The 22,097-nt window shown below is 37.2% G+C and overlaps 1 protein-coding gene across 1 annotated transcript; it reads right to left on the minus strand.

Annotated features, from left to right (window-relative positions):
- Positions 1-499: 499 nt before the first annotated feature.
- rgmb (repulsive guidance molecule BMP co-receptor b) lies at positions 500-15,941 on the minus strand. Its single transcript, XM_077231717.1, has 3 exons — positions 15,417-15,941; positions 6,680-7,206; positions 500-3,212 (listed from the first exon to the last, which is right to left on the minus strand). Exons 1-3 carry the CDS (start codon positions 15,520-15,522, stop codon positions 2,538-2,540), a joined length of 1,308 nt encoding a protein of 435 aa, XP_077087832.1. The 5' UTR covers positions 15,523-15,941; the 3' UTR covers positions 500-2,537.
- Between the last annotated feature and the right edge of the window lie 6,156 nt (positions 15,942-22,097).

A 22,097-nucleotide genomic window follows, 5' to 3' on the forward strand; every position in this document is an offset into this window, starting at 1 on the left:
CAGTTGTGCTGTTTCATATTTTTGTGGAAACCGTGATAAAAAAAAATTCAGGATACTTTGATGAATAGAAAGTTAAAAAGAACTGCATTTTTTGACATTGAAATATTTAGTCAAATGATAAATATCTATTAATATACTTACAATTTAATCCTTCCTTGTTGAATAAAATAGTTATTATAATATAATATAATCAATTATATATATGACCCTGATCTTACTGACCCCAAAATTTTGAAAGGTAGTGTATATTACAGAAAAATAGAAACAATAAGGAACACTTGTCAAACTACATTGGTTGCTTGTTTACATCTCTGCTATAATGTTACACTATACTTTTGGTATGGTAGTGCTGTGTTGTTCTCGCTTTGGACAAGAGCATATGCCAAATTAATAAATGTAAATGTACATAGTAATGAATGATTATGCCACAATGGAAATTTGTTTTAAAAGAAAAAGAGAGAGTGGAAATTTGTGGGGGCAAATAAATATTAAAGCCAGGGGAATTTATGTATTTATTGTTTTAAATAACACATTTTTTCCTCTTTTTTTCCTTTTTTTAAACAGCATCCGTACAATACTAAAACACTGATGTAACAATGGTGACCCACTAGGTGGCAGTACAATCACATCTCAAACGTTTTTCAACAGCAAGAGTATGGAGCTTAACTTTTCTAACAAGACACTATATTTCATAAATAATTTAAGTATAAACATTGAGCAGTCACACTTCACAAAAACAATGTTCACAACAAATATAAGAGATCACAAGATCAAATGCGAAATGCAAAAAAAAAAAAAAAAAAAACTGGATGAAGGCTTTCCTTTGCAGTTACTTAATTGCACTCTGATGACTTATTCTGATTTTTAAGGGGGGGGGGGGGGGGGGGGGAGACAAGATCCCACTGTACACTGATTTAGGCCATTCGGCCAATCAAATGATCGTGCTTCGGAACGAACCGGCCAATCACTGCCTGCGAAACTCCCAGTGTTCCAAATACAATCGATTACACTCGTCACAGTATTGTAGCAGCTCTTCGGCACTGGCAGTAGTTAAACAATGACGTCTCTACAGTAGCAAGTCTTGGTATGGAATCGTGCGTATCTGGAGTGTTGGCATGGCTTCTGTAGCAGTTGGACAGTTAAGGCCCAGAAGGTATACAATTCAATTTCATCAAATGAATTATGTGTCCATCAGGCCAAATGCCACACTCAAAGCAAATAGAGACATAAGTGTTTCTGCAAATTCTTCATTTGCTTTGAAGCTCTCAATGAAATCACTGCTGATGTGCATTCAGCAAAAGAACCAAGGCTCAAGTTAAAATGCATGTGAGGCCAAATCACAATTCCATTGAACATACTTCTGGTTTTTAAAACCAAGTCAGGTTAAATTGATTTATGGCACTATCTTGCTAAACATACAACAATACCAATATGTTTTTGGGTCGAAACAAATTCTATAGGGAAGCCCACAGTATGTCTGGCAAAATATCTGATATGTGTGTTGGTTCTGAGTCATATCTTTGGTCAAGGATAAAACAAGGACTAGAGGGAACTTAAAACTCAATATTTGTTTGGCAAAGGGACAAAGCTAATAAATGTAATCTTGAGAGGAGCCATTCTGGAAGTTCGTTTGAGTGACCAGGAATGAGACATGGCCCACTTTAGCACTTATGCAACATCCATTTTGCAGTTCACTCAATGAGAGCCACTCACTCTGAAATTAGTCTGAAAGAAGATGAAACTTTTAGCATAAATATTTTGGTGTCTCTTAAATGCACTCTTCAGGATTGATGTTTTGTGTTCGTACATTAGGTAGATTTTAAACCAAACTAAAGAAATTCTGATTGTCATTTTAAAAAATGGACCGACTTTCCAATACAATTCCAAAGGTCAACGACTGACAAATTCCCATTTCTGAATTAAGTGCACTTCAACCTACGTCTGCTGCGTTCGCCTGAATTCTTCACTTTGTTTTTGCTGATCAACGTTACTCAACAGTTCTGAGTACTAGAACTTAAAAAATACAGATAAAGTGAATGTCTAGTCAACATGATCCTTCTTTAAATGTCAATGAAAATCACTATGCCAGCCACATCGTGAAACTGTTTAACACGGTTCTACAGAGTTAAATGGTGAGGTAAGTACCATTTGTACATAGAGACTAACAGAAATGTATAAAAGAAAATGCGCTGAGTGTACCAAGAAAGATCATTGAGCACTTGTTCCGTGGAACACTGTTTTCTAGTTGCAAAAACAAAAACATAAAATAAAAATAAAGTGCTTCCATTCAAATTTCCTCTCCTGAGGACAAAAACATGAAATCTCAAAAAATTCACTCACAATAATCTACAATATTCAGCTCTCTTGAAAACATAATTTACACAAAATGTACAGTCTAATGAAGGTTTGTACTCTAACATTCATTCTCCACAAAGACAGTATATACAAAGTACTCTTTACCCAGAGTATTGACCTTTTACAGTCATGTTTTCCATCTTTTTTTCTTCTTCGAAACAGTTATCAAAACACTGTACACATTATAAAAGCACAGTGACGAGGAAGCCGGTTAGCAGTGCATTGAGGAGTAATGAAAACGGCCTCAGCCCAGCGGTCGAGTTTGGAAAAATATGCCAGCGCTCCTTCTTGGGGTGCAGAGTCTCCATGTCCTTTAGGGCATTGTAGGCGGCAGTGGTGAAGTTGGCATCTCCTGTGGTGAGCAGGTCAAACACGCAGGAGTGGAAATAGATGTCCTTAACCTCCAGTTGCTCCTTGCACTTCCTGGATGCGCTTTCGAGGGTGAAGACGCCTCTCTGGGCTTCGACCCTGGCCTGCTGCTGAAAGCCGGCCTGCTGGAGTCCTAGCATGGGCATCTGAAGATGTCCCTCTTGGTCGATGCGCTCTGATGTGGGGCAACCGTTCATGCAAAGCTGCAGGTCCTGCGTTTCATCGAAGGCCATGGCAAGCTCCTCTGGCATACGCACGGCTAGCGTCAGGTAACGGCCCTGCTGGCGTACGATGATGGTGACACCGATGTATGCGGCGTGGATTTCTACGTGTCGACCGGGCGACTTCTCCAGGATCCAGATGCTGCGGGTTTCGCTGTCGCCCCCGCTAATGGTGCCGTCCACAAAGGCGGCAGGAAGGTCGTCTGTTACGGCCTGGTAGACCTTCTGGTCCGTGCATTCTTGGTATGGTTTGAAGATTATTGTGACCTTAAAGGAAGAACAGAGAGCATAGTTGAACTCAATTGGAGTCATAAAAAAAAGTCATAGTGCTGTCAAATCGATTAATCGCGATTCTAACATAATTTATTTATTTATTTATATGTGTAAATATATATATATACATATATATATATATACACACACACAGTGTTTTGGTAATATTGCGTTACTCCCTTAAAAAGTAACTAATTACGTTACTTAGTTACTTTTTAAGAAAAGTAATGCGTTATGTTACTTTTGCGTTATTTTTTCTCACCTGGGTGATATATATATATATATATATATGCATACATACACACACATAAAAAACACACACACACACACACACACACGCGGACGCGGACACGGACACACGGGCACGGGGACAGGCACAGGCACAGGCACACGCACAGGCACACACTTATTAAATAAACACAAAGTTTTTTATGTTAGATACGATTAATCGATTTGGCAGCACTAGTTTCTTTTTTTTTACCTCAATAAAAATGTCCTAACTATCTTCCAGTGACACAACATACTTGTGCTGGACTTCTCTAATAATTTAGTGCTCTTAAATCCACAATCAGCTATAAGAGTGTTTTTTTGTGTGCAAAGCACTCGTCTCAAAACCAAGTGCCCACCAAACTTTTTTTAAACAATCTGTTTCACTCATAATAAAGTATAAAAGATACAGCGCTACTTCCATTTTATCACTATTAATGGTGAATAATGCATATAGTAACAGTGAAGTGTATATATTCTGCATTACTAGTTGAGATGAACCAATACTGCTTTATGACCAATATCAATAGTTTAACTATTGTTTTATTTCTGCTTTTTGACACATTAATAAATAAATGATCATTAGAGAACAACTATAAAAAATTGCATTAGTATTATTACCGCCATTAATAATAATAACAACAACATGCAAAGTATTAGTACTTACAGTTCAATAATATTTAACTGATGCTACACCTTATGTATACATTACCGACTTATTGAACTTATTGAATTCTGTTTTTACTCGGTGTATCTTGTTGTGGTACTATTGTCTGTATTATCTCTGTACTATTGTCCATTTTTACTGTTCTCTTTTTAGCCCTTGTGACTGTCTGTTGTTTCCTGAAAGAACTGTTTAATTTTTGTCCATCGCCATTTTTTATTTATTTATTTATTTGCCAAAGCTAATTGTTATTGAATGGCTGTTATTTGTTAATTACTTACTAATGCTGTACGTTGAATAATACCTCACATAAAAAATACATTAAATAAATCTCTACCACAATAAAAACAAACACGAATTCCTGAACATTCCCCATATCTGCCATTGGTTGGACAAATAGATAGTCTAGCCACAAATTCACGTCATTTATTGAGTCAGTTGCTCGGTTGGTCCAGTCAGGGTACATAAACAAACACAGCAGTGTTTTGATAACACCACAGTATTGGTTTTTGGAGCAATCGATGTACAAATGGCCTATTTACAGTCTTTGCATATTAAACTGGGATATGAGAATGTTTACGAATGCTGAAAATAATAACACAATTCACATTAAGAGAACAAAAGTGGTTTTATGCCCAACACTGAAAATGAGAATTACTTTATCACAGTAAAACAATAAGATGTGGATTTGTGCAGTACTTTAGAATATTACACGTATTTACAGATCCGCAAACCCTTTGCGCCCAGCTAGTGTTGACCATAAAATGCACCCAGTATAAAGTCCTCAGACTGTGAACTGGCTAACAAGAAGTGTGGCGTTACATTAGCGGTGGATGAATAGCAGCTTTGTAAACAGGACAAGGATGAAAAATGATGACCAGTTGGTCATAAGGTGAGGCAGCTGAAAAGGCCTTAGTTAAGCGGTGTATGCTAATAATTACTTGCAAATGTTTAATAATGGCTCCCCACCTTCAAGGTCAAGGGGTCAAACGAGAGGTAATTAGCATGGGCGGACAAACTTAGCATTTGAAGCCACATCTGTGCAACGATGAGCAGAACTGTTTTAACTTGAGGACAAAATCGATGAGTACCTGGCGAATCCGTTCAGGCTGTAACATTCTCATGCTTCCAGATGTTTCACATTACACAAATCTGTAAACATGCTATTAGCAGTCAATATTCTGCATCAGCACATTTGAAATGGGTCTGTGTGTGTGTAAGCGGGTGTGTTTGAGTGTTTGACTATAAGCCCCAGATTTGAAAAAACTGAAGACAGAGGCTTCTTTCAAAGTCACCTTATTATGGGTCACGCCACAGCGCAGGCTACATCCAGACATTAATGATATTAGAATTGCACAGACATTTTGGTCACAAGTGTTAGTCATAAGACTAGAGCTGTTTGCTTTGTTTAACTTGCACCTGTGATTACTTGGTCAAAGTTGAAAGTTATCTGGTCGTATCTGCTGTCTGCAGCTCTTTATGATAATCTTATCCACATAGTCATGTATAAAGAGACATCATACACTTCAAACAAAGATAAGAACAATGCAGAATGCTGTGATTTATAAAGGTAAAACGAAAAGCAAAACGTATTAATGAAACAAAACAAACTAACTGTATGCCTGTTCAATCAAATGTGGATTGATATTTAAATTTGTATTATGCTACATTGTATAACAGTAAACATTTTCAATTTTTCTTTGAAATAAATAAGACAAACTCCTTACAATTTCATATGATCAAATTCATCTAAAAGTTAAGCTCTGAAATAACTAAGTACAAAACAGGATTTATTTAACTTGTTTAATGATAAATTGTAAATATATTAATATATTTTTAACATTTGTATAAATTGTCATATTTTGAAAAACTATGAATTAACAATGAGCAAAAATATATCTTTCAATTAATATTAACCTAGATTAATAAATTATGTTTTTTTTTTAAATGCTGTTTATTGTTAGTTCAATGAACCAGTGCAATTTTATTTTTATACTATTTTAGTATTTCATATTTGGAATTAGCTTTTATTTTAAGATTTTCAGTTTTCCCTTTAATTTCATTTTGTTATGTGCTTTTGTCGTTTATTTTAGGATTTTAACAATTCTATTTTGCTTTAATTTGTTTTCTTTTTTATTGATTTTAGTACTTACATTTCATTGTTTTTTTTATTTCAGGCAAGGCAACATTTCAAATTTCAACATTTCAAATTTTGTAACATTTTTTTTTTTTTTACAGTTTTACATTTATTTCAGCTTCATTCATTTCTTCTATAGAACACAAAAGAACAATGTTTTGAAAAATATTTCAAGTGCTTTTTTGTTCATACAACGAAACTCAATGGGGTCCAATATTACTTTTAATGTGTATTTTAATTTTAGTTAACAATAACTAAAGTCCTTCTAACCTTTTTATTGTTTTGGAGCATAAATATGCTACACGTCTGAGAGGCAGTTCTTTTTCAAAAGAAATAGTTCTCCACATAAAAAAAATACAAAATAATTATAAAATAAATATAAAAACAACTCACCTTATTGGTTGCTGTGGCACTGGATCCATATACCACTGGAACATTTGTGACCTGCACTGACAGGTAATTGTTATCAATGAGGGGCCATGCCCCTTCAACCTTACATGTCTGAAAATGGTCTTTGAAAGTCCTAAGATGAGGGTCCCCAAACAAGCCACAGAACAGATAGGTCGCTCTTGGGAGCTCTGGAGCCCCTGTCCCTGTCCCAGGCCGCAATGCTTGGTGATAGCGGCTGTGATAGTTGCACGGCTCAATGGGGATGACGGGATGGGTAGACGATGTGGGCCCATCCTTGGAGCAGTTCCTCTGGCTCATGAGGTCACTGATGCCCAGCATGGCAGAGTGGAAGACCAGGTTGCCCCTGCAGCTCTTGGCGGTCCGCTGGGTGCAGGCGGAGTACGCCCGCAGCGCCTTACAGAACTCAGTATCAAAGCCATCCAGGGAAGGGTTCAGATGGGAAGTGAGAGAGACGAAGTCACTGGTGCACTTTTGGATGCGGCACTGTGGAGTTTGGACCTGGCTCTCACCTGAAAAAGAAAGGAGACATCGTTTTTTAACAATCTTCATATTAAAAAACTAATTTGAATAAATATTCATTTTATCCGAAAATGAAAGTCGTACATATTAATTAACAAATTCAATACACCTCTTCAATGATGAGCATGTTTTTAATTTGTGATTTAAATTTAATTTAATGTTTTTAAACGTCAGCGTAATACAGCTGGATATACTGATTCCATAACAAAGAAAAGAAAAACAACAACCAGTTGTCATAATATTATTAATATTAGACAAAAAATGCTTATCAAAGTCATGTGGTGTAAGCAAGATACATAATGCACAAAAAACTAATTATATCAAATAAAGATTCCTGAAGAGAAGTCTTTTAAAATATCAAATAATGTGACATTTTTAAAGACATGCAAGGTTAGTTGTCATTCAAAAGCATATTTATGATATTTTAATTTATTTTCATAATTTGCTGATGTTCGTAAAAACATAATCTTTGCCTTGAAAAAAACATTTGAAAATCCTTTTTGAAGATAATGATAAAGATGTGTACACACTGTAAAAACAATCATTTTTTAAAAAGTTTAGAATAAAACAAAGATAATTGGAGTATGTCTTACAAGAAAACACCATTTCAGTTTTTCTACTTCAAAAATTTCACATTTAATTCAATGCGTTACTTACCATTTCTGAGTAACTGTTTGTACAATTTACTAGCAATTTCTAAGTAAAAATACATCAATCTTTTTTCAGTTCACTCATATCATATGTATCCACTCGTTGAAAGGAAAAACGTTGTATGTTATTACTTTGTACTTGATGGGTTACACTACATGACATTTTTAAACAGTCATTCAGCAATTTAAGTCATTTAACAGAAATTTGTCTTTGAAATGGTATAAAAGTGTTTCAAAACCATATGAAAAAAACATGAATTCAAAGAGTACATTTCTAAGAACTTGGCACATGTGTTGTAAACTAGACATTTAAAAGAATATACTGACTTAACCAATTAAACACATTATATGAACAAAGGAGTACAAATACAAGCTAGAATCTTCTAACAGCCATTGTTGTGGCTCGTGTCATAAACCAGTTTAAACTGCTTAACCATAATAAGGTGTGCTAGTGGACTGTGCTTTTCCTCACGACGTGACTCCATGTGTGTTTTACATTATGGTCTATACATTAACAGTCGGCTCAACAAGTGTGTGAAACCTCCTGTTATCTACAAAGGAGAATGCTTATGACCGCAATAAAATCAAATAAAACGGCACTTCAAATGAGAAAAACACTTTTCTGGCCCCGCTGTTATACACACAAAAGCAGCATATGTGCTTGTAAGCACAAAAGAGTCATGGCATGCAAACTAAATGCAACTGTTTACCTCCTAAAAGGGTTTAGGGTGGTCCAAGAGTAACAATTAAAAGTGTATTCTTTGAATACTACTGACTGGCTTCACTTGATTGTCGATTCAATAACACTTCTATGGTTTTGGTCTATTTCTATACACAAGCTTGCGATTCGAATCAAATCTCACTTCAATTCGATTTGATTCACTTGGATATATATCAAATACAGTACGTACATTTTTTTCAAGGGAACAAATCTCTCTCAACTAATGTTATAAACTATACAGGAAACCCTGTCAGTTGGTAGTAGCGATGCACCGATATGAACATTTACAGACAACCGATAATTCTTTAAAAGTTACATCAGTCAGAATGTGTAATCCTGTTGTGGACGCTCTCTGCCCCGTAGGGGTGTGCCATATCATACCGTCCACGATAATACCGGTATACATTTTTACATGATAAAAAAAGTGTCATATCGCGATATCAATGATATAGCGACGCGATGACGTATGGCGCATTTACGTTCCCTAGCACGCACAACAACAACACCTGTCTGAGTGCGAGAGCAGCCTGTCAGCCTCCGATGACGATTTAGCAATTTCACAAACAGAGTGTTCAGCGGGGCTGCCGACGCGCGTCTTCTCTCGCGCGCGTTTAGGAGTTGGGACATGACTAAATGGTCTCTTGCACAATCGGGCCATCAGTGCATCGTAACTAAAGTTTATAATTTTCAAGTCTTCTTAATTCTTATCAGTTTAAACATTCAAGCGGTTTTAAACTATCCAGTAAGCTACTCGCGCACTCTCTGAGAGTTGCACTGCGTGCATACATAGAGTACGGTAGGCTACAGATCGCAAGAAACTAAAGTTATTTTTCGCGGATTATATCGCTTTAATGGGGGGAAAAACGAAAAATTGTGTCAAACTTCCGGTCTTGGTAAGTATACTCATAAACACAGTCGGTTATGTATAAAACGCATGTGACAGTGTGACAGACAGTATAATGAAAACAGCAATGGATCCGTGCACTCGCTGTAAAAGTGACAGCAGCCATAGGCTATGCGTCTGTCATTAATGTTGTCGTCAAAACAACAAAAGATAGCTTTAATTGTAATGAATGCGAATTATTAGCCTATGCATTTAATTTAATCAGGAAACAGAACTAAAAGACTATGTGTTATTTTACATTTGATTACTTTATTATGTTTCTGTAGTATTTCTGAATACTGGTGTTAGACCTACACACATTTAACATTTAATTCAAAGATTGAAATCAAGCTTCCTTGTGTTGTGTAAACTCTTAACAAAATTACCACATTGTAAAAACGCAATGAGTGAGCAAACATTTAGGCGAGACAAACATAATAAGAACATTTTCAACAACAACAAAAAAAATGTCTATATCGTCATAAATATCATTATCGCAAATGTTCTTGAAATATCGTGATAGAATTTTGAGGCTATATCGCCCACCCCTACTGCCCCGTAACAATGCACCGAAACACGGCAACTAAACACAAATAATTCACAACGTTTTGTAACAACAGTGTTCTCTTTATAATGTTATAATATGACAGTCCCAATCATAGTTATCATAGATGATCACCGGTTAAGCGCTTTACTACAACTTTAATGAACTTAACCAAACACATCCAATATGAGATAAATCATATATACCTGTACATACAGAATATATATATATATATATATATATATATATATATATATATATATATACATATATATATATATGTATATATATACACACACACAAAATAAACATAATATTACAACTTACAATTGCACAAAACAAAAGGCTTTGAATGCACAAGCAAACTTGACTGTGCTAGTTATGAAGGTGTAACTCTGATTATCCCATAACAACGCACTAAAACACTGGTGTACAAAGAATACACAAGATTCTTTTACAGTAGTGTTTTCAATATAATTTTATGTTGCCTGTCAGATTTGTGCTGCACTTGCACTTAACTGTTTTTTACTTTTTCTAAGTGATTCCAATCATATTTCAAGCAATTCAAAAGCCATTATGGCGAACAGTGCACATCTGAAGGAAATTCATTATACATAGGCTTTTTTTATATCGGCCAAATTTTCTTATCGGGGCGATAACGATAACATAAAAATGATATATCATATATCGGCTGATACCGATATGGTGGTCCATATATCGAGCATCCCTAGTTGGTTAAAATTAACAACTGATTTGTGTACAAACATTTAAATTGCACAACAACTTCCAAGGCTGTTTTCATAATAATATATATTATTATTATTATATATAAAATTATATATTTTTTTAATGATAACATTTTGTTTCTATTCCAATTCTTTCTTTGAAATATAAACATTTAAATGTTGGCTGTCATTTAAAAAAAAAAAATGTCAGGATGAATTTATACCAATACATTAAATATTGAAGGACAGCTTAGGTAAAAATATGTAATATTGTGCATATATTTAGCAAAATAGTCCTCTCTAGAGTTATTTTTCTATGGCCATTGAAATTATTTTCAGAGGTAAATGTGACGTGTGACATTTACAAGCTGTTTTATTGATATCTGAGACATGATACATTTCAGCAAGATGTACTGTATCATCCAACATACCATCTGATGTTCATTCTTGTTTATTTCATGCTTTAACTAGTAGTAAAGGTGATTGGTTCATGTACTGATGTACTACAGCGATCTTTCACACTACAATAAAACGGCATTCACTGATTGAATTTTGTTAATTAAGATGGGAAGCACGTTAAAAGATATTTAGTGAGGTTATGTTCACCCATCAACTGAAAGCAGCACAGACTAAAAGATGGATTCTTGGGATTTAAGAATCCATATTGGTTCATCAAAATGAGAATTGATTAAAATCGAGAAAACAACATTTTCAACCCAGCCCTATTGTATACACGCTTGTTGTCGAAAATACACCCATCATGTCATGCACCGCCTCAAATTAACCACCAATGACATGGCACAAGCAGAAAAACATCTCCCAGAACAGGACGACAGCCTCCAACACTGCATCGCTTAGAGTCTTAATGCCTCACTTTTGAGTGCGGCCCAATTGTATTAGCTCAGAGAAAGGCCGTCCTAATCTGATATCAGCTGCAGCCTCTCCATTAACACGCTTGTGATGACTCTATCTTACACAGTCAGGGCCACCCATTTCTGCCTGCCACGCCAATAACTCCCACCGTAGTGGATTCAAATGCATCTGATTTGATTATCGGATGACGCGCTGCTGCGCAGAGTGCTTGTAACGGATCGGCCGATCCGAGTTGCGCTGGAGGAGAAGGAGGCATGACAAAGCACAGGCTGGATTGTGTTTCAGAAACATGCTGTAAGACAATACGGTAGCCTGGCCGAAGCCATGTTGATGTTGTGCTAGAAAGACATTGGCTGGAAAGGGAGAGGAAAGAGGCAGTCCCCGCTCCCATCCACCTCCCGCTGTGTTTTATCAGGCAAGGCTCCAGTGACATCTGTACCAGAACAAAAAAAAACCCTCAAATACTTGGCAAGGCATGCAAGACAAAGCCATCTCCGGCACATTCCCATTTATAGTCCGAGCGGATGCTCAAAGCAGATGCAAAGCAAGTAATATCGAAGAATGAACAAACAGTGGTTTGCTCGGAATATAAAGAATCGTGACCCGGGTAAGTGGGCAAGGGTATGAAACGACAAAGGCTGTCCTGCAAATGTAACCGTATTAGGTAGGTATGTCCTACATATCACAGAGAAACAGAGAGGCTTTTCATGGAGTCCCACTGGCCATATGTGACCTCGCCGCCCATCAAGCGCTTGTGCCTCCATTGTTTGTCTAAGCAACGTGGTGTGAGGTGTTAGGGGAGGCTGACTGTTTTATAAATTATGATATTTTGTGCGGAACTGAGTGTAATCTTAATGTAGACTAGATTTTTATGCATGAACTAAAGTGACAAAACTACCACCCGACCATAATCCAATTCACAGCGATCCTGGAGATTAGTTGTTTTTGCAGATTGCTTGTTGAAATGCAATTTCATCACCAGACAATCCCCTTAAAACCTAAGTGACCCAATGCAACTGAATTCACAGCCATATCCTCAAAAAGAGCATATGAAGAAAACAAACTATTTCCATTCAGAAATAGTAAATTTCTAAATTAATTACAAAGAAATGGCAAGAAAAACATTGGATTAGACATGAAATTTTGATGCAGAAGGATATAGTAGTTTCTTGTAAGAAGTACTTTATTTACAACTTAGAATCCTTCTGACTCTCTGTGCAAAACACTTCCGATGAATGTGTTAGGGGACACCCAGTTGGGGGCAGCAGATCCTAAGCTAATACTGGCAGACGAGGGGAGGGGAGGGGAGGGGGGGGGGGGGGGGGGGTCAGACTATCACACTTAGTGTTAGAATGTCTCAGTGTCCTGACAAATTTTTAAACCTAAACCCTGAAACGTCTCACTTAACCGGGTCTATAGCTAATGTGGTAGAATAAACAAATGCTCAGGCAGTAATAATCATTTGACTCCATTTTAAAAGGAAAACATCCATATTTAAAATATCCACAAACCTAAATAAAAAATACATTTTTATTCATAATGTCTTTAATATTAAAATGAGATTTAATTCAATTATTTAAACGATTAAACAGCTATAAGAGTGCATATTATTTCTGTCAAGATCATAAAACTAAGTGAACGGTAAAACACAGGACAGAGAAAACACAATGTTTGTTTCACAGGCTCAGCTCATTTCTGCGATCCTGCAGTTGGGGTGATCCGTCTCATTTCGAGCACAGTGCACACCCTTGTTGCTATTAAGTCGTTGGAAATATTTTCTCAGGGTGGCCGGCCGTTTGAGCAGCCATTCTCAGCTGTAGAGGGGCCCAAAGAGTGTGTGCGGAGTGAAATTTCAAGATGTGGAATTTGGCCAGGGCAGAGAGGTCAACAGGCCCACGCCTTCTCCAGGAGTCAACGTGAAGATCTGGAGAAAGCAGGGGGCGGTTGACCAAACCCAATGTCTAAATGACATCTCCAGCCTTAAATTCAGAGCTCACACTGTATCGCACTGAACTTTAGAATCTGGTTTAATATGTTAGTTTGTCAGCCTTTCATTTTTGTTCTTATTTGCGACTTCAAGCATTTCGTAACCTTATTACAGCACGAGACAAATAAAGAACATCATGGTTCTGGTCAGTATTATAGTATGATTTGTCACAGTTAAGCACAAAAAGCATCTATTAAACAAATTTTAAAAGGCACCTTTTTACAGGTAGCCTGTAAAATCTTGCAAACCCTATAACAATAAAGCACTATTCCAGACATGAGAAAAGAGAAAGGAAAAAATTAAAACAAATAAAAAAAGAAAGAAAACGAACAGCTGCAACTGTGTCTAGCTTCTGCCAAGATTATAATCCAATCAAATACCACCAAGGGGTAGATGTATATTTGGGACTAAACCAATTGAGATACGATACAGCTAGATCTAATATCAAAAAATGAAATCTAAGAACAAACATGCAGTTGTTTTTTAAAAAAATACTCAGTTTTGTATTCTTAAATAATTTTCTTGCCAAATGAAATATTACTGAATATAGACTGCTGTTTGAAAAACATAACAGATATATTTTTTTTATATTATATTACATCTTTATTATATGGCAGCTAAGAGAAACAAACACAAAGAGTTGTAGAAAACTGAAGCCTATCAAGCGTTATAAATTCAAAAGCATAAAAGGGACAATGACACTTGGAATGGTCACACTAAGGCAATTTCAAATGTTTAACACATATTTAGGTTGAGTTATTTCATATTTTTTGCTTTATTGAAGAATAGTGAAGTGCATAATGCCTGTCTACCCGGCCGGGGTCCATGTTAAAGTAATTATGAAGGTGTGACTGCTCAATGGACACCCAGCAGTATTCCGTATCCTCTTAATTCACAATGGCATTAACACAGGCTATGGCCAGGACACCCAAAGTGGAGCACTTGACAAGGTGCCAAAGGAAAACAGGGCACTAAATGTGTAGTCTTCAGTCTCCAGCTCAGAAGCCAACCCATTTTGAACAAAATCGTTTAAGACTTGTCCAAAGTGGTCAAAGGCACCAAACTAACTGAATTTAGGCTTTTAAGTACGTTAATAAATAAACAAATGCGGATTACAATAACTGAGCAGTACGTGGATTATTTAATATATATATATATATATATATATATATATATACACATTATATAATGATATATATATATATATATATATATATATATATATATATATATATATATATCATTCAATAGGCTATCGCAAAAAATAAATAAATAAATAAACATACAGATCAAAAGCTATGTATGCGAACAAACATGATCACCATGACTTATATATTGCAACTGACAACATGCTGCCTGCTAACACAATGACAAAAGCAAACAACAAATAAAACCGAATCAAAAAATAACTTGAGCATATAACGAGAAATTAATTAATATTACGATCACCCATAAATATTTAATATCCTTTAAAAGGCAACCAATCCAGTGAAGCTCAAAGGGACGCGTAAATCAATGCACTACAGGAATAAAGATACAATAAGTGTGCAAGAAGACACGGATGGATGAATGACACTGCCTCAGACTGTAAAACCGTCACATAAACAACTATAATTCACTTTTTCTGTAAGTGGACATACCTGAATAATAACCAGCACTGTCATAATTTAGCACGTAAATCATATTTAATAGCCTATGTATAAAGCGAAACAGCTCTTAACACAAAAGCTACTTTTAGAAGGTGTTTTAATATTGCCCACATTCTAACTTGTTTACGTTCAACGAATCATGCATAAAAGTGGAAAGAGCATGTTTACCTATGCGAGTGAGAGAAGAGAGGGTGCAGAGCACTAGTAGATGTAGTACCGGAGAGATGAGGCGCTCAGCCCCGGGGTAGTAAGATCCTGCTCTCCCCATACCCATCCATCCATCCAGAGAGACTCAAGAGTACTCCACGGGTCAAGAGATCGGGCCTCGCTTCTCCCAACTTCACGTGACGCGGAACTCTGTTAAGACGCGACTACTTTTTTAGGTAACACACACCGTCCATAAGAGAAACAAAGTAGCGATTTTGGCAAGTCCGATCCAAAACACTTAACACGGGAGAGAAAAAAAAACAGCAATTTCATTTGTAGCCTATACGTTTATCTAATCGGCGAAGATAATCAGTCCAAAAGAAAGCTGTAAACGTGCTGAAATTAATCTGCGCCCCGCGATCGCCCGATTCATGTTGCCTACACATCAGATTTATCCGCCACAAGGAAATCTAGCCCTGTCTTTCCCCAATGATCGATAGTGAATCAACCTAACCCAGAGTTTAGCGGAAACCCCGCCCACACGACAAACAAAACCCCGCCCCCTAAACCATACACCCCAGCCGCAGATTGACAGCAAGAGCTCTCACTTTCAGCAGGGAGAAAAATAGATGAGTTTTGGGTTTACTTTATATTTTTGAGAATAAAAACAAACAGAGTTGAATACCAGGACAAAATAATACCATAGTGACATCACCCCAGTACACCGCTAATTTATTAAAGAGACTTCGGGAGCCTAATTAATTCTTTGTTTTTATTATATTTGGAATTTAATTAATTCAACAACAAAATCTGGAGAGCAATATGGAAACCTGTAGCAGTTAACAAAAATTAAAACAGAACCTAAATGAATGCATTAACTGAAATAAACAAACAGTTGGGGAAGAAAAGTAACCTAATCTTTCATGACTCCAAAACTATCTAAAATAAAAAAAAATCGCTAAAAAATTAATTCTTTTTTATTTTATTTAATTTTTTGATACCTGGTAGGCTATTATAAAATTAGAAACCTTTTATACTTGCCTTCATTAAATTTAAAGAATGTGCAATTCTTTTCAATACACCATTCAATTCAAAAGTGTTCAGGTGCACGTATAGTACGGAGCCCCGGCCTAAACGGACATGGTGAAGGAAGAAAAAAACTTGATGGGAAAAAAAATTTGTCAATGGTTTTTCATTCCCTTGCAAAACTTTTGCATTCCGTCGAGAATCACAAAAAAAGAACACATAGGTTTTGTAAGCGAGCCCTAAGTTTCTCGGGGGAACGCAAAACGTTTTGCGAGCGAACGCAAAGTTTCTCGGGGGAAGGTAAAACATTTGCGAGCGAACGCAAAGTTTCTCGGGGGAACACAAAACATTTGCGAGAGAATGCAAAGTTTCTCGGGGGAATGCAAATCATTTGCGAGTGAACGCAACAGCATTGACTTATTATTTTTAAGATACACATGTAAAAAAGCACTGCAAAACTAAAACTAAACTAAAATAAAACAGAATAAAAAATACACACAAAAAAAATTAGCCACACTTAAAGTCACAGTGAAAGTTACACCCTTGAAAGCTAACAAAAACTAAATTGGACTGAAAAATATTATTATGGTTTAATGTTATTACTAAGGAGATACAGTGGGCCTAACTGAAATAATGTTTCTTGTAAAATATAGTGTGGCGAGCAGGGCAAGGTCGAGGGCCGTCGGAGGACGGCGCGAGGCCGGTGGTGTGATTACTGATTAGCGACACCTGCGCGATGCACCGGTCTCGTATCTCTCATGGAGGAACGGAAGCATAAAAGGAAGAGCGACGACAGTGGAGATCGAGAGAGGAACAGGCCTGGTCTTATGTTGTGTTTTGTTTTATTATATGTGACAGCAGTCGTCCTTGAGGGGCTACTGTCTTTTACTTTCGTTTTGTATTTGTTTATTTATTTATTAAAGTTTGTTGAATGTTCGCCGGTTCCCGCCTCCTTCTTCCCATAACACAAACTGCGTTACATATAGTTAGACTATATGGACTAACCTGCAGGTTGGTGATGATATAAACAGTTCTAAGGGTGTAATCTAAAGCTGCATATTTTATATGAAAAAAATATATTGAAAATCAGACATGAGCCAATTATAGGATGATAGTATCAGCTTTTTAGCAATAACATGCTAAGACCACAAGACATTAATACAGATGTAGGCCTACTTCCTGTGCTGGATAGCAACAGTGAAAGTGCTATTTATAGGGCCACAAACACCCTCTTACTGTAGAGAAAGCAGCACTACTGCTGTCCAGCGGGGGAGCAGCAGTGTTAGAAATACAAGACCAGGTCCACAGTGTCAACACAATACAAAATCAATTTAAAGAGAATGCAGGAGACCAAACATGAACCCATTTTTATATAAATACACAAAATTGGGTTATGCTGCGCTATACAGTACGTCTCGCAGGGATGTTGCAAACAATAACACTGGGAATTCTTCTGTGTTTTGTTGCTTTTGTGGTAGAGGGCAAAGCAGTAAGTTTGTAAGTTGATTAGAGTATTGGAACAGCAGTTTAATGGGATAGCCGCGTGTGAAGTGTGGAGGTTTAAGCATGCCTTTAACCCAAGTCGTTTTCTTCCACGGCTTAAGTGGTCAGTCAAAAGTCAGGCGAGGTGTAAGATGCCAGCCTTAGGATTAGGGGGATTTGTTTTTGTGGGGGGGTCTTAACAGTGGCCTGGTTCTCACTTTAGTGTGACAGTGCTTGGGAACCGGACTAAAGAATTATTATCCAAAAGCCAATTTTTTTTAAAATTTAAGGTGAGGAAAACAAGTTGATCTAAATCAATTGCATTAGCATGATATTGAAGTCCTAATGCGGATGTCCCATAAACCTAAACGATACACAGAGTGTGTATTGTCTTAGAGTGCAGTGATAATGGCTTATTGATTGGTCATGGAGAGCATGCATTCAGATGTGTCAGGGCCTCAGCTTGGTCCCCTCTGGCACATCTGAATATAGGTCAATGGCAAGTCACTATTATAACCTCTAAGTACCCTTACAAACCACAAAGTAATTCTGTGAGGCATCAAGTTGACATTAGAAATGTCATTAGCTAATTTGATGGATGGTATATGCAAGCTTTCATCAACTCTTTTTTAAAAAAATCATTGTGATCCCTAAAGAAATATGAACTTTAATAAAGAAATTTATGCTCATCATAAAACATGTGCTTTCACGTCACCGAATGTGCGAATTGCATTTTGAATGTATTTTTGAATAAATTAACAGATAGGATGAAAAATGAGCACCACGTCAACAATCAAACGATCATGAATTCAATGAAATCTGTATTTTTTTTTGTCATCAAATTTTTTATTCTATTTTAAAATGTACACATCAACATTGTTGTATGCAACATTCATGCAGCATTGCATCCATGCATATTTATCCAAATAATATAAAAAAACAACATGGTCACATTTACCGTTTTCTGAAAAGTATTATAGGCAAAATCCAGTCACTCCAATAGGAATCCTCGCTATCGGGTGTTTCATTTGAGGGTGAAAATTTCCCATGCAGATTTTGCTCATTTTCAAGTTGGTCACTTGAATTATCTCTGCTGACCAACAGAAACCTGATTGGCTTTAAAGTGACTTCTGTGTGAACTGTGCTTTATACATTGTTACGCTGTATTGACAATTGACAATGGACCTTTTTTGACCATGAAATTCGCTGGAAATGTTAATCCCAAACCTCTATAGCAGAGGCCTGTGCTTTATGGATCACAGCTTATGATCTCTTTAGGGGAAATATGAAATCTACATTTTTAATCATATGCATTCATTTTTTAACAAAATATGCCTCATTTCAACAAAATACACATCAGATTTTGTTTATCATTACCATAGGGCACTGGGCTGTAGGCCAGTCATATTTACTGTGCTTTGTCTGTCCAGCTGGCTTCTCCTAATACGTCAATAAACTAGCTTGAGAGCATACCAGCTCCGGACAACAACCCCTCACACAGCTGCAAGAGGAAGGGCCAGGGCCTGAACCCAACTCCCACAAAGCGCTGACCCTAACATTTCAACTCAGTGACAACATCAAGGCAACATGGCTCAACTTGCCTGAGACTTTCATGTCAGTCAGAGAAAAAAGCCGAGCCCTGTGCCATTCCCCTTCACGGTAAGAGGACAACGGGATAGTCTTACAGCCTCTCTGTGTCCCAGCAGTCACCCTTGTTCTGCAGCTGTACATGTTTAATGTATAATACGTCTTACTGTCAGAATGGCTCTTGAGGTTGACCTGGAAAATCTTGCTTTAGTTGTTACTACTTCAGAAATTGGATATTTTGATCCAACAAAACTCACTGAGTTGACGCTAATTTGACGTGTACAAGGATAAATGGTGTATAATCACCTATGGCATTCGTTTTACCATTAGTAATTACTGCACCTCATTTTGTAAAGGCTCTTGCTGTGTTTAATGTACAGCATGGAAAGAAGCACACTAAACAAAGCACGCTAAATTAACCATTCTAATGAGTTTCCATTATTGTGATCGACAGGCATTGAAACACTTTCATGATCGCACCCAACAAATCACCCAGTAAAGGATCAGGAGAGGGTTTGATTACTGCAGATAGTGCTGAAAAACACGTAAGAGGGTCTGCATGCATTGTGGAGACCATAATCACACCGATGGGACCACCCGAAGGTCATGTTACCACTAGTTATCAAACCTCCATGTAGATACATGTCAATGAACCAACGGTGTAGCGCTTATCATTCGAACACAGGTTATCTTTGATTGGTCTTGTTCCGAGCAGTCAACACAGTGGTTCCTTTCATTCAGCGGCCAGACACAAAGCCTCTCTTTTATCTTTACTTCTCCCCTTAAGCACCTTTCGGGGGGAAACAACGAAGCTCCTATTCCAAAGCATCCATTTTAATTAAAAAGAGAGGCAAACATCAGATGATGCTCAATCGTATTGAATGTGGTGAGGAGAAAAGAGCGGAGAGAGTGTGTTCGGTGTTCTTTGACCTTGTTTCTCCATTCCCAGCCATCTGTTTTGGCCACTGTCAAAAGCCTCTTTGGTGGCTCCCTGGCATGGCCTCACCACTCGTCAGACTTCCTCTATGCTTAGGGAACATTTAATATGGTGTCTAATACATACTGTTCTGTGACACCTCAAGACAAGGGTCTCTTTGTGCTGCGGCAGGGTCCCTCTAGAAGGTACTGTGGGGCTATTCGCACTGCAGTCACACACAGGCAGGCACATGGCGGACGCACACTCGCTAATACAAAAACACGAGCACGCACCCGTGTACTTGGGCCACTCATATGCCTCCTCCTGGAGGGCTTCACCGAATACACAAGCTCTCTCTTTCTCTCTTAAGCACACATATAGAAATCTCGAAAAAAATGCAGCTGAAGAAAAAGCTAATGAGGCACATCTCTTGCATTCCTGCTCAGTTTTTGGCAGTAAAGGCATTTACCACATTCACACAAGAGGGCCTTACACAACTCCGCAGGTGTTGGCTTAGCAACAGCACCTGGCTAAAATGAAATCCTTCTAAGCTGTGGACAGTAGCATTCAATGAGCACCACTTCAGCCAAAGCAATTACAGAAAATATGCAATGCATCCAGTGCTGTTATATTCAGCACGGACATGTGATTTTCCAAATGGGATTGAATGTTCCTTTGGCAAGTTCACAAAATGGTCACTGCATGCTGATAAAAATGCCATGCAACAACTATTTTCTATACTAGTTACTGTAGTTCCGGAAGTCTAAACTGAGACGGAAGTCCAAGAGTGCTTATGTTTAGTATTTACAGTATTTTACTGTTTTTATGGTGTCCTCAACTTTGCAGAGCAGAGCTGAAGCAGAGTGATTTTAGAGTTTTTCTGTAAATGTGTTCTTTCACTCCAGGATCTCTTGTAGTGGGGGTTCTTTCACCCGGATTGGAGCTGGCTCTGTTCTGGAAGGCCATGCCTTCTTTTCACCACCCAATCAACAGAGCGCTGCAGAAATGATTTTGTTGTTGTTGTTGTTGTAATTTTGCACGTTAGCATCACCCTGTTCCCTCGACAAAAATCCTCTCTCTATGACTAAAAGCTCTGTGACTAACAAAAGTTTATGATTGTTACTTTTGTTCATCTAGATAATCTTGACAAATGAGCACAACTTTTATGGATTCTGAAGCCAATTGACAAAAGTAAAAATTTGAAAATACGCTGTGAACTAACTACTCCACAGTCACATGACTTCAACATCATCATCACTAAGCTTCCGACAACACTTTAAGTTTTCCATTAAAGTTTGAGCTAGAACAGTTGGAAGAGCATGACTGTAAACACAATGAGGCTGGTGTAGATGGGATATTCTGTTTGGTGTGATGAAGTTTCAAGTCCCTGTCAACCATGCAATTTAGCCACTTGTTAGCAGCCAGTAAAATATTTTGGTAACATTTTAGTTTAGTGTCTAATCCTCAAGTTTAGTGTCCAATCCTTACTATTATTAGCTTGCATATAAGCTTGCATATTACTATTATATTGGCTGTTTATTAGTGCATATTAATGCTTTATTCTGCATAACCATATTCTACATCCCTTAACCCACCCAATACCTAAACTTAACAACTCCCTTACTAACTGTTAATAAGCAGTAGTTAGAAGTTTATTAAGGCAAACATCATAGTGATTATAGTGAGAATAT

The sequence above is a fragment of the Siphateles boraxobius genome, unplaced genomic scaffold (assembly GCF_051911475.1).
Source record: "Siphateles boraxobius isolate OS27281-9 unplaced genomic scaffold, OSU_SipBor_1 16, whole genome shotgun sequence".
Classification (NCBI taxonomy): Eukaryota; Metazoa; Chordata; class Actinopteri; order Cypriniformes; family Leuciscidae; genus Siphateles; species Siphateles boraxobius.

Excerpts from the sequence above, each read along its gene's own strand:
- rgmb (XM_077231717.1), bottom strand. The coding sequence starts at position 15,522 with ATGGGTATGGGGAGAGCAGGATCTTACTACCCCGGGGCTGAGCGCCTC. Across the intron at positions 7,207-15,416 it reads CTCTTCTCTCACTCGCATAG|GTGAGAGCCAGGTCCAAACT; the intron begins GTAAACATGCTC and ends TTTCTTTTTCAG. Across the intron at positions 3,213-6,679 it reads GTGCCACAGCAACCAATAAG|GTCACAATAATCTTCAAACC; the intron begins GTGAGTTGTTTT and ends TCTTCCTTTAAG.